Source organism: Vulpes vulpes, chromosome 4 (assembly GCF_048418805.1).
Source record: "Vulpes vulpes isolate BD-2025 chromosome 4, VulVul3, whole genome shotgun sequence".
NCBI lineage: Eukaryota > Metazoa > Chordata > Mammalia > Carnivora > Canidae > Vulpes > Vulpes vulpes.
Window position 1 is genome coordinate 82,889,675 of NC_132783.1, and position 16,253 is coordinate 82,905,927.

Genomic DNA, 16,253 nt, shown 5'->3' on the forward strand with positions numbered 1-16,253 from the left:
GAAATAATCACCTATCAAGAGCGACGATATAGAGCGGCTGGAGGCCAGAGCCATCCTCTCACGAACTAATGGCAGGTTCTAAAAAGTTTTCTAAGATAAGATGATACTCAACAAGCTCATTAACTTGTCCAACACCAGAAAGACAGCATGTAGGTCATCCTGGACAACACCTCTGCCTCAAGATGTGGACGGTTTATTAACTAGTCAGATGGATTAACTTAATTCTAAACCTTAACTCTCCCACGTCTGTCAACCCCAACTTTGTCTGCAAAAAAACCCCCTTTCTTCCGCTAGGTCGCTAGCACACATGACCCGATGGATGCCTCAACATAAAGGTGTATCCAAACCACCCAAAACACTGAAATAAAAACACTGATAAAAGTAACCAAGACAACGGGTCTTTTCCGGGTACCGCGAGGGGAGTATTTTACTGTATTCCCTTAGCCACAGATTGGTTATTCTGTTTACATTTAAAAAGACTTACAATAGTTTTCCGGCTTTTGAAAGGAAAAGAAAACCTAAGATTGCAGGGACAGCAGGTTAAGGAACAGCCCGTTTTGGACTCCTCTCAACAGGCACCGGGGCAGTAACGCCCTCGGGGGGCCGGCGGGGGCGCGGGAGGGCCAGAGCCGGAAGGCGCCCGAAAACATAAAGACTTAGCAGTCCCAGCGGGCTGCGCTTGGTTCTGCTCCTTCGGGTCCCCGCTGATCTTCTACTTTTTTTTTTTTTTTTTTTAATGCTTACTATTCCCACCAACAAGAGACCTGAGTGTAAACTCCATCACCCACTTCCATCCGCGTCCACATTACCAGCGGGACCGGTCAAGCCCGCCTGCCGCTGGGGAGAGAGAACGCCGGCGCCCGAGTGAGCCCGGCGGCTGCGAACCCGGTCCTGGGACGGAGATCTCCCGGGACAGCGGAAAGGGACGCGCGCGGTTAGGGGAAGGGAAGCGGGGCACGGGAAGAAGACGCCACTACGGGCTCCTCGCAGGCCCCTGAGCCGAGAGCGTGAGGGACACAGCTCTGCCGCCAGACCCGAAGTCGCCGCATCCCAGAGCCCGCAAACGGCCGGCCCGGGAGGTCGGATCCCTCAAGCGGTTTCGCCCGGCCTTTCCTCTCGACTTCCCTAAACGGCTGTCCCTTCACACCCTTCAGAGTCCAGGACTCACCTGTACGCACCGGAGCTGCCGACGCTCTGGGGTCAAAGCCGCCCACCTCTACCGACCATAGAGACGAAACACCAGCGGAGAGAAACCTCCACCTCCACCGCCCACTCTCACGTGACGCTCCTAGGCGCTGCGACTGTTGGGATAGTGGCGAGATACGTGTAGGGCGGGGCTCGGAGAATCCGCCCCGCCCCCGGCCTCGGGTCCCGCCCCCGGCCTCGGGCCCCGCCCCCGGCCTCGGGTCCCGCCCCCGGCCTCGGGCCCCGCCCCCGGCCTCGGGCCCCGCCCCTGCCTCGGCCCACGCCCCGGCCTCGGGCCCCGCCCCCTCGGCTTCAGGCCCCGCCCCCGGCTTCAGGCCCCGCCTCCTCCTCGGACACCGCCCCCGGCTTCAGGCCCCGCCCCCGCCTCGGGCCCCGCCTCCTCGGTGTTAAGGCGGGAAAGCGCGAGGGCTCGCAGAAACTCTGCCTTTCCCTCTAGCACCCAGTTCCCAACACACACCGAGCGTACCCACCAAGTGTCCGTTAAACTGAATTTTTTGTGCCTGCTGCCACGTCGCTGGTACTCATTTACGTGTTGACTAAGTACAAGGGAGACAGTGAAAAGAAAACTGGACCGCAGTAGCTTGAGAATTGTTCCTTTCGAACTGTATTTAGGTTTAGACTTCTAGTAAAATGTCCCCATCTGTGACCTTGAAGCTTCTTTGAATTTAGGAACCTCACCACTTCCTCTACTCTGTGGGTTTTTCAGCTGTTCTCTTTAGTAGTAACACCGTGGGAGAGTTTAGCCGCTAAGCTGCTAAGAATGTGTTTTTCTCCGAAGATGTTGCTGTCTTATTTGGGGATGGAAAAGGATCGTCTCTCCTGCTATGAAAATAGAATACAAATGCTTTGATTATGATACCAGAGGATTTTTCAAATAAAAAATTCCTCTTCAAGGGTTTCCCTGGCAGAGCTGTGAAAAAGGCCACAACCATGGAAACAAAAGGCGTAGGACTGGGGTCAAATCACCGGGTTAAATTGTAAAGTAAGCGGAGCAACTATTTTCTCCCTTTCTTTTCAGATGACACCCTTTCCCCACTAACCTAAGAAAAATCATTGTGGGGATCCCTGGGTGGCTCAATAGCTTAGCGCCTGCCTTCAGCCCAGGGTGTGATCCTGGAGTCCTGGGATCGAGTCCCACGTCGGGCTTCCTGCATGGAGCCTGCTTCTCCCTCTGCCTGTGTCTCTGCCTCTGTGTGTGTGTGTGTGTGTGTGTGTGTGTGTGTGTGTGTGTGTGTCTCATGAATAAATAAATGAAATCTTTAAAAAAGAAAAGAAAAGAAAAAGAAAAATGATTGTGATCCTGACACTGTGCTAGCACTTTACAGACAACCCAATGTTTATTTACAACTACCCGGTGAGATGGATAAGTTTGTATTCAATGGCAGGTGGAGAAGTGGGCTAGGACTCTAGGTAATGCAGTCAGTTCTGCTAAGGGAACTAAGTCCTCATCTGAGCACACCAAGATCTGGACTCTGAAGCAGCATTCTGTTGTCCCCAGATCTACCTGCCACAGTGGTTAAGATGCTTCTCAACTATCAAAATAACCTTCCCATGCATTGAGAGTCTATTCACTGTGAAGTGAAAACTCTGATCAAGAAATCCTTCCCCATTTCTTAGCAGGCTCTCATCATGGTATCCTTCCCAGGCAGCATGTCAATGAACTTTCATAATGGACATTTCAAGCTCTATTATTTACAGATTCTGTTAGATTACAATGGAACAACTTGGGGGTCCCATAGAACCTTAAGTAGAAGCTAAGTCAACCATTTCTCAGAACTAGGAAAAAAGGAAGTTTAATCACCATTACATAAATGTTGAACAAAAATCCATTAATAAGAGTTGGTGTAATTTAATCTAATTTTAGGCAATATTTGTCTATATAAAACTAAATAATGTGCAAAAACATAAATCACTGGCTCTCCAGCTTGTTGGTCTTTTTAGACCCCTTTACTTTCCTAAGAATTATTGAGGATTCCAAGCAACTTTTGGTTATGTGTACTATACCTATAAATACTTAACATGTTAGAAATTAAAACTTAACATATTAGGAATTAGAATTAATGGGCATTAAAAAATAACAAGCCCATTATATGCTGATATAAATAACATTTTTGGATAACTATATTTTCAAAAAAAACATAGAAGAGCAGTATGATTTTATATTCTTGCAAATTTTTTTAATGTCCAAGTTATAGAAGACAACTAATTTTTGTATCTTTTCTTCATCAATCTGTTTTTTTTTTTTTTTTAAGATTTTATTTGCTTATTCTTGAGACACAGAGACAGGCAGAGACAGAGGCATAGCCTGATGCGGAACTCCATCCCAGGACCCCAGGATCATAACCTGAGCCAAAAGCAGATGCTGAACCACTGAGCCACCGAACTGTCCCTTCATTAATCTGTTTTGATACACATATCGTGTAGCCTCTGGAAGACTCCACTGTACACTCAGAGAATGAGAGTGATAAAGACAAATAACAGCTTATTACTAGGGGAAAAGTCTTGACTTTATGGATCACCAGAAAGAGTTTCAGGAACCTCAGGACTCCTTGGACCACGCTTTGAGAGCTGCTGTTTTATACCATAGACATATCAACTACTATTTTCTTTTTGTCTAGTCGTTGGCAATAAATAAAACATGTAGTAGAAAGAGGAACAAGACAGAAAATTTATAGACTAGATGAATCATAAATGTGGACATTCTTAATTTTTCAAAAGCATAGAGTAAGTTAGAATTCAGGGTTATAACTGAAAACAATTACTTCTGCATTAACAATCAGACCACCAATCCAATACTCTTTCAGACTGCTGCACAAAGTAGTTCCTCTCGCATGAATATAGAATATCCCTCACGTGAGTTTGTATTCCATGCACAAACTAGATATTAAGATTCCAATAAAATTTGAAGTCAAAATTCTTGTTCTAAGCATATATCAAATGCCCATTATATGCAAGGCTCATAATAGGTGCTGGGCTTATAAAAATTTATAAGCACAGTTCCTGCCCTTGGGCAGCTTGTTTGTATAATGAGACTTACATCCTGGAATAAACATATATTTTGTCATATCCAATAATTCCCAAATCAGTTTAATAAAAAAAGTCTCAGAATTATCTTGGGAGATTTTTAAAATATAGATTCTTGGATCATGAGATATACAGTTTAAGTAGAACAGGGTGGGGCTCAGAAACTTCAATTTTTAAAAAGTGACCCAGGTGATTCCCATACAATGAGAAATACCTGCAACAAGCAAATGAATTTGGCCTTTGTTCCTGGTACCTTAACACCTAAAACATGATAACTTTATCTCATCTTCAATATTTCAATAGTATGTATTGTTGAAAGATCTGTGTTATCAAGAGACAGAATACATATTCAATTTCATTCAGTTAAAATAGAAATTGATGTACTTATTTCAAGCATTTTATAGTTCATTTGCCTTTATCATATAAAAATAATATTTTTATTGACATAAACTGACATGTTACCACAGCAGTTTTCAACATATCTCACCACTATTAAAAAGCAAAACATCTTTGCAACAAGCATCTGACTGCAGAAAGTGTTATTTTATACAGTTTGGATTCAATTTCTTTAAAATGAATTCAATGAGACGTCCCATGTTTCATTACACTTATCTTCAGGGTTCCACAGATTATGTTATAGTATTTCAAAACCTATGCAGTCTTCCATCACAAATTTACTTTGATGATACATTATATTCCAAAAGCTATCTGGAGACTTATGATCCATAGTTACTGTCACAGTATGTGTTCTTTGCTAATAGTTATAGACAGAATTAATTAAATTCAAGTAAATAAGAAAAATCCAAAAAAACAAGCTAAAGTTTTTTTTCTTACCACAAAGGGAAAAAAGGAAATATCTAAATCAGCCATAAATGTAATGATTTGTAAAAATCAATATGTAGTCCTTTTGATTTTTTTTATTGAAACTAACTTCAAAAAAATAAAATAAAATAAAATAAAATCTAACTTCAAAATTCAAGGTTCCCTGCCCAGATCTTGATTTCTAAATACCTGTCCCCATGAAAAGAAACCAGGGGTTCTTAACAAAACAGCTGATTTGGGGGCAAGGGCAGGAAGTCTAAGAAATAAAGAATCCAGGGATGCCTGGGTGGCTCAGCAGTTGAGCATCTGCCTTCGGCTCAGGGAAGGATTCTGGAGTCCCAAGATTGAGTCCTGCATCAGGCTCCCCGCAGGAAGCCTGCTTCTCCCTCTGCCTGTGTCTCTGCCTCTCTCTCTGTACTTCTCATGAATTAATAAATAAAATCTTTAAGAAAAAAGAAGAAAAAATAAGGAATCCAGAAATAAGGAATGCTCAGAAAATAAAATAAGGGCATGTTAACAAGACTTGGCTTAAAGAGCCTCTCCTTGGCCAAATCGGGATAACTCAAGCATCAAAATAAGAACAATAATGAATTATGATCCATAGAATAAAATATAAATTCATGAGTCTATACTAATCAGAGAGAAGTGGGGAAAGAGGAAAGATGTTCTTAAAAAGAGAATGTCATGATAAATACAGAATGATTGTTGGGAAATTGCCACTTCGCTACCATCAGAAGCAATTGGTTTAGGTAAACATCACCAATGGATTCAAAAGCCAGGGGGAAAGCTTGATGAAAAGCAGCATATGTTTATGTTTTCAGAGTATCTCCTCACACATTGTGTATTCGTTGGGAGGGAAAAATAGTAACTATACAGTGGAGAAACTAGGCGACACTTTCATCAGTGATCATGTGCCTCCTAATGTGATACCATGAGAAGGACATATCACTTGAATCTAATCCTTGCTGAGGAAACACCAACCAAACCTATACTAGGAACATTCTATGAAATAACCAGCATGGGGTGCCTGGGTGGCTCAGTGGTTGAGCATCTGCCTTTGGCTCAGGGCATGATCTCAGCGTACTTGGACAGAGTCCTGCATCCGGCTCCCTGTGGGGAGCCTGCTTCTCCCTCTGCCTATGTCTCTGCTTCTCTGCTTCTCTGCATCTCTCATGAATGAATAAATTAAAAAAAAGAAAAAACAACAAGAACCATCCTGAAAGAAAAAAAAAAAGGCTGAGGAACTACCTGTGTTATACTCAAAGGGAATAAAGACTTGACTACTGAAATTAATACATGATCCTAAACTAGAACTTGTACCAGTTGCAGGGTAATCCTAGAAAAGATTTATTGGAACAATTGACAAAATTGGAATATGGATCATAGATTAAAGTAGCTTCCATATTTGGTAACTGTGATAATTATATAAAAGAGTATCCTTTTTCTTAGTAAATATAAACTAATCTATGAAGAGTTAAAGGGTCATGATATATGCAATCTATTCTCAAATGGTTTGAAAAAAATAAAGCCAAATATCTAGAAAGAAAATGATAAAACAAATGCAGCAAAATATTAAAATTTGGTGAATTTGAATTCCAGTATTCAGGAATTCTCCTTCCTATTCCTACAATTTTTCTGTATGTTTAAATATATTTTTAAGATTTTATTTATTTAGTTAGTTAGTTTCTAAAAAGAGAGTGCCCATGATAAATACAAAGAGGAGAATGTGCAGAGGGAGAGGGAGAGAATCTCCAGCAGACTCCACACTGAGCACAGAGCCTTACACAGAGCTCAAACCCAGGATCCTGAGATCATGACCTGAGATGAAACCATGAGTTGGACATTTAACTGAGTCACCCAGACCCCCCATTTTTAAATTATTATTTTTTTTAAGATTTTATTTATTTATTCATGAGAGACACACAGAGAGAGGCAGAGACATAGGCAGAGGGAGAAGCAGGCTCCCTGCAGGGAGCCTGATGCAGAACTCGATCCCAGGACCCCAGGATCACGACCTGAGCCAAAGGCAGTCAACCACTGAGCCACCTACGTGCCCCTGTTTAAATTATTTTCAAAAAGAAAACAGTAAAGCAATATCTTTCTTTCTTAAACTTCACTCCAAAATTGACGAGAACATTCATCATGAAAATTTTCACCGTTTTTAGTTCTTTTATTTCAACTAACATTAGAGTCAAGTTACAACATTAGAGTTATAACTTTAGTTGATTATATATAATCAACAAGAAGAAAAGCAGTTGAATTTATAAAAGGCCAAAAAATTTCCTAATCCCAGTTGTAGGAACTTCTTATATTTGCAATGGAAATTTTATTCTAGTTGTTTTTAAGAAATGGACTAATTCAGCCATTTAGTTGAATCAAGGTTAAACAAGCAAGACAAAGCAAAGTTAGTAACTTGTTTCATTTTCCTCAAATTATTAGTTTTTCAACCTCCTATAAACATCATCTAAAGTTTCCTCTAAAATATTTGGTAAGCCAGGGTTTTTCCCCTATATTTTTAGTTTTAGTTTGTCTCATAATTTTTACAAATTATTTTTTAAATACAAAGATATACATTCCCTTAAATTCAAACAATTGAGAGTTAACTATTACATTTTTTATTCCTTCTGGACTCTTTTCCATGCTTATATCAATGTATATATCTGTATATGTAGACAGTTTTTTTCTAAAATGGAAATCATTTTGTACAATTTATTCCTTTATTTCTTATGTAGCAACAGGTCTTTTTAAATTTAATTTTTCTCAAAGCTGTGATATGCAGTTTTCTATATGTAGCTTTAAGTCAAATAATTCAACTAGTGAAAGTTTTTCTAATCATTGTGTAACCCATTCACATGGTTTAAAATTCAAAAAGTACAGGGATGTCTGGGTGGCTCAGTAGTTGAGCGTCTGCCTTCAGCTCAGGGCATGATCCTAGGGTACTGGGATTGAGTCCCACATCAGCTCCCTGCAGGGAGCCTGCTTCTCCCTCTGCCTATGTCTCTGCCTCTCTCAGTGTGTCTCTCATGAATAAATAAATAAAATCTTTAAAAAAAAATCTTAAAATTCAAAAAGTACTAAGGTGTACACTGTGAAAAATCTTCCTTCTACCTCTGTCCCTGAGTCACCCAAATCTACTTGTAGGCAACAAATGACATTTGTTTTTATGCATCGTTCTTGCATGTACAAACACACACATGCAAACACACATACGTTTTAAAGATCCTTTTGCATCATTATATAAAGGGCTTCTTCAGTTTTTTACATAGCTGTGTGGTATGCCACAGTATAGATATGCCTCTATTTATTCAGTTACCTTAATTATTTAATCAGATATTCAGAGTGTGTTCACTTTTTGCTCTTCCAAATAATCTGCTGTGAATAACTTTTAATATATATTATTTGACTGTGTGTGATTAATTTGTGGAATAAATTCCTAGAAATGGAGGTGTGGTCGAAAATTTCACAAGTTAGGTTTTCTGGAAAGCAGACTTTGGGACAGAAATTTAGAATTAAGGATTTTTATTAGGGAGTAACCTTGGGTTTGACAGCTGTTTAAGGAAGAAGGGCGGATGAGATCAGACAATAGTTCAGCTTTGAGCCACCTGATGCAGCTTCAGCCATACCATAGGGAAGCTGTGGAGCTGATGACCTATCAGAATCAGCCTGCATTGGTTGGAAATGGCATGGCCTTTATACACCTCCTCCATCAGACACAGGATGTGAGCTGCCCCTTAAAAGCGTGACATCAGGTGAGGCAACTCTTTGCAGCTAAGGCAAAATTTGAAGAGGCTTATAGTTGAAGATTGTCTGCTGCAAAACTTCCAGCAGCTGGAACAAACAAGAACTTCCCTGAAGGGGGATACCTGGGTATCCCACCTCCATGTCCAACCCAAAAGGGTATCTACGTTTTATGACTCTGAAAGCTTTTGCCAAATTGCCATACCAATTTATACATCCCTCAAGAATGTTTGAGAATCCCTATTTACCCATATTCTCCCCAACAGAGTGCTAATCAAACTTCTGGATCTTTACCAATCTAAGTAGATGAAAAGTGATACCTCAGTGTAGTTTTAATTTTCCTTTCTTTTATTTGAGGGAAGATGAGCTTCTTTTTATAAGTTTAAGACCAAGTTATCATTCTTTTCTTTAAATTGTCTGTTGTTATCCTTTGCACATTTTCCTATTGAGCTGACTTTTTTTTTAAGTGATATGTAGGGACTCATTGTTAGGAAACTAGCCATACTCTCACTACATACCTTTCCAATATAACCATATGGTAAAAATTGGTTAAATTAACATTTTGGGTTTAGGTGACTATGACTATAGAAACATTGTTCACAACTGAGTCATGAGGACTACTATAATTACCTTCCTTTCTTAAACCATTGCTGTTTTTCCTAGAGTTAATAGTTGGCTCGTTTCTTACCTTTGCTTAGTTTTTTATATGACTACCACTAATCCTTCTTTCAGCCCTTCAACAGATGGACCACTGTAGTTTGTGCTACCATCTCTTGCCTGAATTACTAGAATAATTGCCTCCTTAGGAAATTCATTTGCCTCATTATTATCTCCCTGTTTCCACCCTCATCTGCAGTCTTTTCTCACACAGGTAGCCAGAGGGATCCATTTAAAACATAAGCCATTCCACTCCTACAGTGGATCTCCATTTCCCTGGAAGAAACATGAGTTATTACAGTGATCTACAAGACCCTACATGACATATCCTTCACCCTATACCTCTCTGACTCCTTTTTCTACTTTTGCTCTGGCATCTACGCCTCTCATATTTCTTCATCCCTTCTGGCAGTTTTCTCTGCCTGGAAAGTCCTTCTGCCAGAGAGACACATGACTAATTTCCTAATTCCCTTCGGGTCATGGTTAAAATGTCACTTAATAGTGAGGTCTATCCTCACTATCCTATTTTAAATTGTAATGTACATCCTCCTCTCCCCCACCTATAGCAATTTTAATCCTCCTTACTCAGTTCTACTTTTTCTTTTTTCATAGATATTATCACCATCTAACATAGAATTTATTTATTAAGTTTATTATCTTACTCCCTGTGCTACAATGAAAGTCCAATGAGAGGAGGGTTTATGGCTCATGGTTGTAACTAAGTAAATATTTATTATGAATGAATATATTTTCTCTTAATATGTTCAAAATCATCAGAATAGCTATCATTTCTAATTTTTGTGCTTCTTGGAACCACTCCATTCCCCATTACTATCTTTTGTTTTCTTGTCTTCCTGTATAGCTGCCAACTATGAATGTGCCTTCATTTTCAATTTGGGTATTGATTTCACCTCTTTCTTATTGTAGATCCCCTAGTACCTAGACTCTTTGTCTTTCTTGCTTTTCTCCCTCTTTTTATTTTTTTCTCCCTCTTTTTAATAGTGCTTCCTTTTTCATAATTTATTCTTTTTAAGAAGGTAACCTCCTAAGAAAGTATACAAAATTTTAGGGATTTTTTAAATTTTTTATTTATTTATTCATGAGAGACACACAGAGAGAGAGCCAGAGACACAGGCAGAGGGAGAAGCAGGCTCCATGGAGGGAGCCCAATGTGGGACTCAATCCCGAGACTCCAGGATCATGCTGTGGGCCAAAGGCAGGTGCTTAACCGCTGAGCCACCCAGGGGTCCAAAATTTTAGAGATTTTATACGTCTGAAGTTATCTTTGGCCCAGCTGTATGCTTAATTGATAGTATGACAGGGTATAAAACTCTAGGTGAGAAATAATTTTCCAAGGTGCCTGGCTGACTCAATAAGGGGAGCTTTAGACTCTTAACCTCAGGGTTGTGAATTTAAGCCCAATGTTGGATGTAGAGATTACTTAAAGAAATTTTTTTTTAATTTTTTAAGATTTTATTGAGAGAGAGCATGAGCAGGGGGCAGGCACAAAAGGAGAGGGAGACAGAGAATCTCAAGCAGACTTCACACTGAGTGCAGAGCCTGATACAGGGCTCAATCTGAGATCATAACCTGAGCCAAAATCAAGAGTCAGATAATCAACTTACTAACCTATTCTTCCTTAAACCCCAGACAATCAATTTATTAACCTACCCTTCCTTACACCCCAAAAATAAAATCTTTAAAAAAAGAAAGAAAGAATTTTCCTTAAAGATTTTCAAGATATTGTGCTACTGTCTTCTTGCTTCCAGTGTTGGTCTTCAGAAGTGAGATGCAATTTTAATTCTTGATCTTTTCTATTTTTCTCCTGAAAGTTCTTAGGAAAGAAACAAAGAAAGATAGAAAGAAAGAAAGAAAGAAAGAAAGAAAGAAAGAAAGAAAGAAAGAAAGTTTTTTGAGTCTTTTGCTAAGTACAGAGCCTGATGCAGAACTTGATCCCATGACACTGAGATCAGACCTGAGCCAAAAATCAAGAGTCAGATGCTTAACCAACTGAGCCACCAAGATTCCCCTGTTGTGGGCCTTTTTAAAACCTAATTTGCTGGCCATTCAATAGATCCTTTATCAGAGGACTTTTGTCCTTTGTATCTAAGAAAACTTCTTGATTTTTTTGTTTGATAATTTCCTTTTGTTTTCTCTCTTCTCTCTAGAGTTTCTTCAGATGTGGTTACTTTTTTTAAAAAAAAGCTATCAGCAGATTGGTGTCTAAATTGTTATTTGTTAGACGTAATATCCACAATAGTACAGAAAAAGAAGTGAAAGAAACATCATATTTCAGGATTTAATAACGTAAAATTCTCAATCAGAAGGCAAAATTAGTAGGCTGACGCTAAGAATAGTTGAGCTAAAGGTGTCTCTAAGGCCAAATAGGAGTCATCTCCCCTTTTAAGGATCTTCAAATTTTCTAATACCTAGAATGTGCCTGGAATATTGTGGGAAATTGGTAAATATTAATGGAATAAAATGTCTTTTGCAAGTATTTGCAGTAAAATACATTTATTGGAATAGAAAATAAACACTGCACTCACACCTCAAGCAGCATTATCTCTGGAAACTCCCTAATTTTTATCCCTTAAGACACTTAAAACTAATAGGATCTAATGTTTACATTTTTATTACATTTGCTTTCTGCTAACCTAGAGTCATAGTTCATAATCCCTGGGGAGAAACATGGAACTATTTTACTGCAATACAAAAGTATCATTTTTGATGTTTCAATGTTTTAGTATCATTTTGATATTTGATACTGATTGTCAACAACATAATATACATAAAGTTTTTCATTAAGTGCTGAATATCTTCCTTTTTTTAATTTAAAGATTGTATTTATTTGAGAGAGAAAGTGCAGGGAGGGGCAGAGAGAGAAGCAGACTCTTCAGTGACTGTGGTGCCCAATGCCAAGCTCAACACTGGGCACAATCCCAGGACCCTGAGATCATGACTCCAACCAAAGTCAGAAGCTTAACCAACTGAGCCACTCAGGCACCCCTTAAGTGCTGGATATCTTCTAAGGTACAGAACTTAAAAGTAAGCCAAAAAAGTATAATGATACTTTTCCCCTCCAATTTTTTTTCATTTAATTGTTCTTGATGGACATCATGTAATTTTGTCCAAAGCCAAATGACTACACCTTTTTTTTTCTTTTAGGAAATTAAAAATATTCAAAGAATCCACAACTTTCTTATCACGATATAGAATGGTATGTGAAACACAAGGTAAGTGAATTTGGTCCAGTATCAGTTGGCTTTGGAGTTGCCTAGGTTTGTTGTTTCCATTTATTTTTGCTTTGCACTAAAAATAAAGCACACCAAAGTTATAGTATTACTGCGAGTCCAAGGAAAATATTAATAAACTATAAACTATGATTCTTTTACTTCTTTAGTTCTTTTACATTCTGTTTCTACTTCTGACTTTGTGAAACAGCACATAGAAACAAGTCTTTAGTATCTCACAACTACCATTAAGAGCTAAACACAAGGGATCCCTGGGTGGTGCAGCAGTTTGGCGCCTGCCTTTGGCCCAGGGCGCGATCCTGGAGACCCGGGATCAAATCCCACATCAGGCTCCCGGTGCATGGAGCCTGCTTCTCCCTCTGCCTGTGTCTCTGCCTCTCTCTCTCTCTGTGTGTGTGTGTGTGTGACTATCATAAATAAATAAAAAATTAAAAAAATATTTTTAAAAAAAGAGCTAAAAACAAGTGGAAAAGTAGAATTTGAATTATGAATGGCTCTTATCATAAAATTCACAAATAGTTTTAGAAGGAGAGCTCTGCTGTACATAATTACACCATCCCCTAACTACAGAATAGCACCTAACATAGTGGATAAATATAATTTCTAAGACCAGAAACATAGGAGAAATCCTGATTGCTCATTAAGACCCTAAAACTAGGGACCCCTGAGTTAGTCAGTGGTTGAGTATCTGCCTTTGGTTGGGTCGTGATCCTGGGGTACTGGGATTGAGTCCCACATTGGGCTCACTGTGGGGAGCCTGCTTGTCCCTCTGCCTGTATCTCTACCTCTCTCTCTGCGTGTGTGTCTCTTTTTTTTTTTTTTTTTTTTTCATTCACCAAAAAAATATTTTATTCAAGCTCCCAAAACAAATTTGAGGAGTTAAGTTGGGTTTGAATTGAAGAGCAAGGCCAAGTTAAATACGGAAACCAAGTTTTCATTTGGTGAAGTTGAAATCCGTGTATACATTCTAATCAAAGACCAGTCCCGCGTAGGATTTTTCAGGTGTTTAAGAGTCTACCAAGCCAAACCCTTTGCTGCCTTTGCTGCTTTGGCTTTGCTTTTCCCCTTCCCTTTTTCTCGCTTTGCCTTTAGCCTTTTCCTTTGCCTCTGGTTCATCCATATGGGGTACTGTCCATGCTGGTCTAGAAGGCTCTTTTTGTTTCTCTTAATTTCAGTCTCCATTTTCATGTCATCTTTTTCATCTTGTACTACACACTGAGTTTGCTCTTGACAATGTTTGGGTACCACCACGGTGGCTATCTCTTGAACATCTTTCATTAAAACATCACTATCCATTTTAAGAATACTCTTTAGTCTGCTGAGTTCCTTTGGGGCATTCTTTTTTCTCTTTTCCGCACGCATCTTCCTTTTCCACTTACTCCGTAAGCTTTTAGCCATGTTACCTGGAAAGCGGGACACTCGGAGGCCGGTCACCGCGCGCACGGCCACGCCGACCGGCTGCGTGTGTGTCTCTTATGAATGAATAAATCACATCTTTTAAAAAAAAAAAAACCTAAAACTAACTTACCTGTAAATTTGCATTAATACTGGTTTTTTGTTGTTGTTGTTGTTGTTTTTATTCATGAGAGACACACATACAGAGAAAGAGGCAGAGACACAGGCAGAGGGAGAAGCGGGCTCTGTGCAGGGAGCCCAACACGGGACTCAATCCCGGGACTCCAGGATCATGCCTTGGGCTGAAGGCAGGCGCTAAACCACTGAGCCACCCAGGGATCCCCAATACTAGTTTTTAAATTAAAGTATGTAATCTAATTGTAAGCCACCTAGTAAGTATACAGTTTTTCAAAAATTTATCTATACTTGCTATAAACAGCTGTAAGTTTAATCTCATGGGCAAAATTCTTCTGTAAATGTATCAATTTGAATCTGTGGAGAAAGAGACACCAAGATTGGATGTCCAAGGGATTTATTGGAGGGAGTGCTTACAAAAGAGGACAAAAGAGTAGGAGTAGACAGGGAGAGTGATAGAGGTCTAACACCTGTGACAGGTAAGAGGCAAGGGAGGATTGAGTGGGAAGAGCCTCAGACTGTAGAGCAGTTCTGAGAAAATCTTACCCAGGCCAATGAGAAGTTCCTGAGCTACAATTGCCAATTATAGGAATCCTGCTTTGTGTAGCAATAGATTGGTCTTCTACCCTGCTTTGCTCAGTCATTGACTGGTAGAAGCTTAGGGGAAGCAAGGCCAGGCATGAATGCATTAGAGCCCAAAGTGTGCCCACTGTCAGTCAGTATGCTCCAGCAGTATCTCTAAAAGGGAAATCTGAGTGGAGAACCCCCATGACTACCACAGTCCACTTCCTGTTCTGTACTGATCCATCTCCCCACAGATTTGCCATGGTTCCTGTAGACTTCTTTTCCAAAGGAGAGGATTAGAAGAGGAAGATTAGTGGGATGAGCTATGGTCTTCCCATCCCTACAGTTAGGCTCAGGCCACAACTGGTATTCATCATTTCCCTCCATCACTATCCATTCCACGCTTCTCTCACCCTCAGCTGTTAGCTCCACAGATCATTGACATGAATTAGATAAGTCTAACATATTCAATGGAGTATATGTCTAATTTTAGGAACATACATTCTGATAATATATTCATGAGTGGACAATGTGAAAAGTTCCTTCAAGAACTAGCCAAACATGGGATCCCTGGGTGGCGCAGTGGTTTAGTGCCTGCCTTTGACCCAGGGTGCGATCCTGGAGACCCTGGATCGAGTCCCACGTCGGGCTCCCGGTGCATGGAGCCTGCTTCTCTCTCTGCCTCTCTCTCTCTCTCTGTATCATAAAAAAAAAAAAAAAAAAAAAAAAAAAAAAAAAAACTAGCCAAACAACAGGGGCAGCTGAATAGCTCAGTCAGTTAAGCGTCTGCATTTAGCTCAGGTCATGATCCCAGAGTCCTGGGATTGAGCCCTGAGTCTGGCTCCCAGCTCAGCAAGGGGCCTGCTTCTCCCTCTCCCTCTGCCTGTCACTCTCCCTGCTTGTGCTCTCTCTTTCTCTCTGTCAAATAAATAAATAAAATCTAAGAAAAAAAAAGAATTGGGCAACAACCCCTTATATGTCTGTTTAAAATTTTGGATCATGTTCAAAAAAAATTTTTTAAATAAAATTTTGGGCCCTCTTAATTTCTAAACAATTGTGGTATTGATATTTGTGAACAAATAGTGAATCATGGAGAATATTTTGTTGATTAGAACCCAACAGGCCAGTGTTTTATTGGAAACAGTTTTGTCTGATTAATAGGTATTTATTTTTTTTCTCTATGCTGCTAATATGTAATTCTTTTAAATTAGAAAATTAAATTTGGGGCACCTGGATGGCTCAGTTTGTTAAGTATCCAACTCTTGATTTCGGCTCAAGTCATGATCTCAGGGTTGTAAGATTGGGCTCCATGCTGTGCATGGAATCTGTTTAAGATTCTCTCTCCCTATCCCTCTACCCCTCTCCTACCTCTCCCTCTCTAAAAAAAAAAAAAGAAAAAGAAAATTAAGTTTGCCCTACATAAGTAGATTGTATTTGGGAGAAGGGAAATAACTAACCGTG

At 39.7% G+C, this 16,253-nt stretch overlaps 2 protein-coding genes across 6 annotated transcripts in view; both read right to left on the reverse strand.

Annotated features, from left to right (window-relative positions):
* Nucleotides 1-1,353, reverse strand: part of MICU1 (mitochondrial calcium uptake 1) — a 247,048-nt gene extending 245,695 nt beyond the window's left edge. Inside the window, exon 1 of one of the 5 annotated variants that reach the window (XM_026004302.2) lies at nucleotides 1,169-1,353. The gene's annotated coding sequence lies outside the window, so the exon portion shown is untranslated. The remainder of the gene's footprint in view (nucleotides 1-1,168) is intronic. The other 4 variants (XM_072754993.1, XM_072754994.1, XM_072754996.1 and 1 more) reach the window with 4 other exon arrangements.
* A 12,177-nt stretch (nucleotides 1,354-13,530) lies between these two features.
* LOC140598454 (protein LLP homolog) lies at nucleotides 13,531-14,150 on the reverse strand. Its single transcript, XM_072755119.1, has one exon. It carries the CDS (start codon nucleotides 14,094-14,096, stop codon nucleotides 13,713-13,715), a length of 384 nt encoding a protein of 127 aa, XP_072611220.1. The 5' UTR covers nucleotides 14,097-14,150; the 3' UTR covers nucleotides 13,531-13,712.
* Between the last annotated feature and the right edge of the window lie 2,103 nt (nucleotides 14,151-16,253).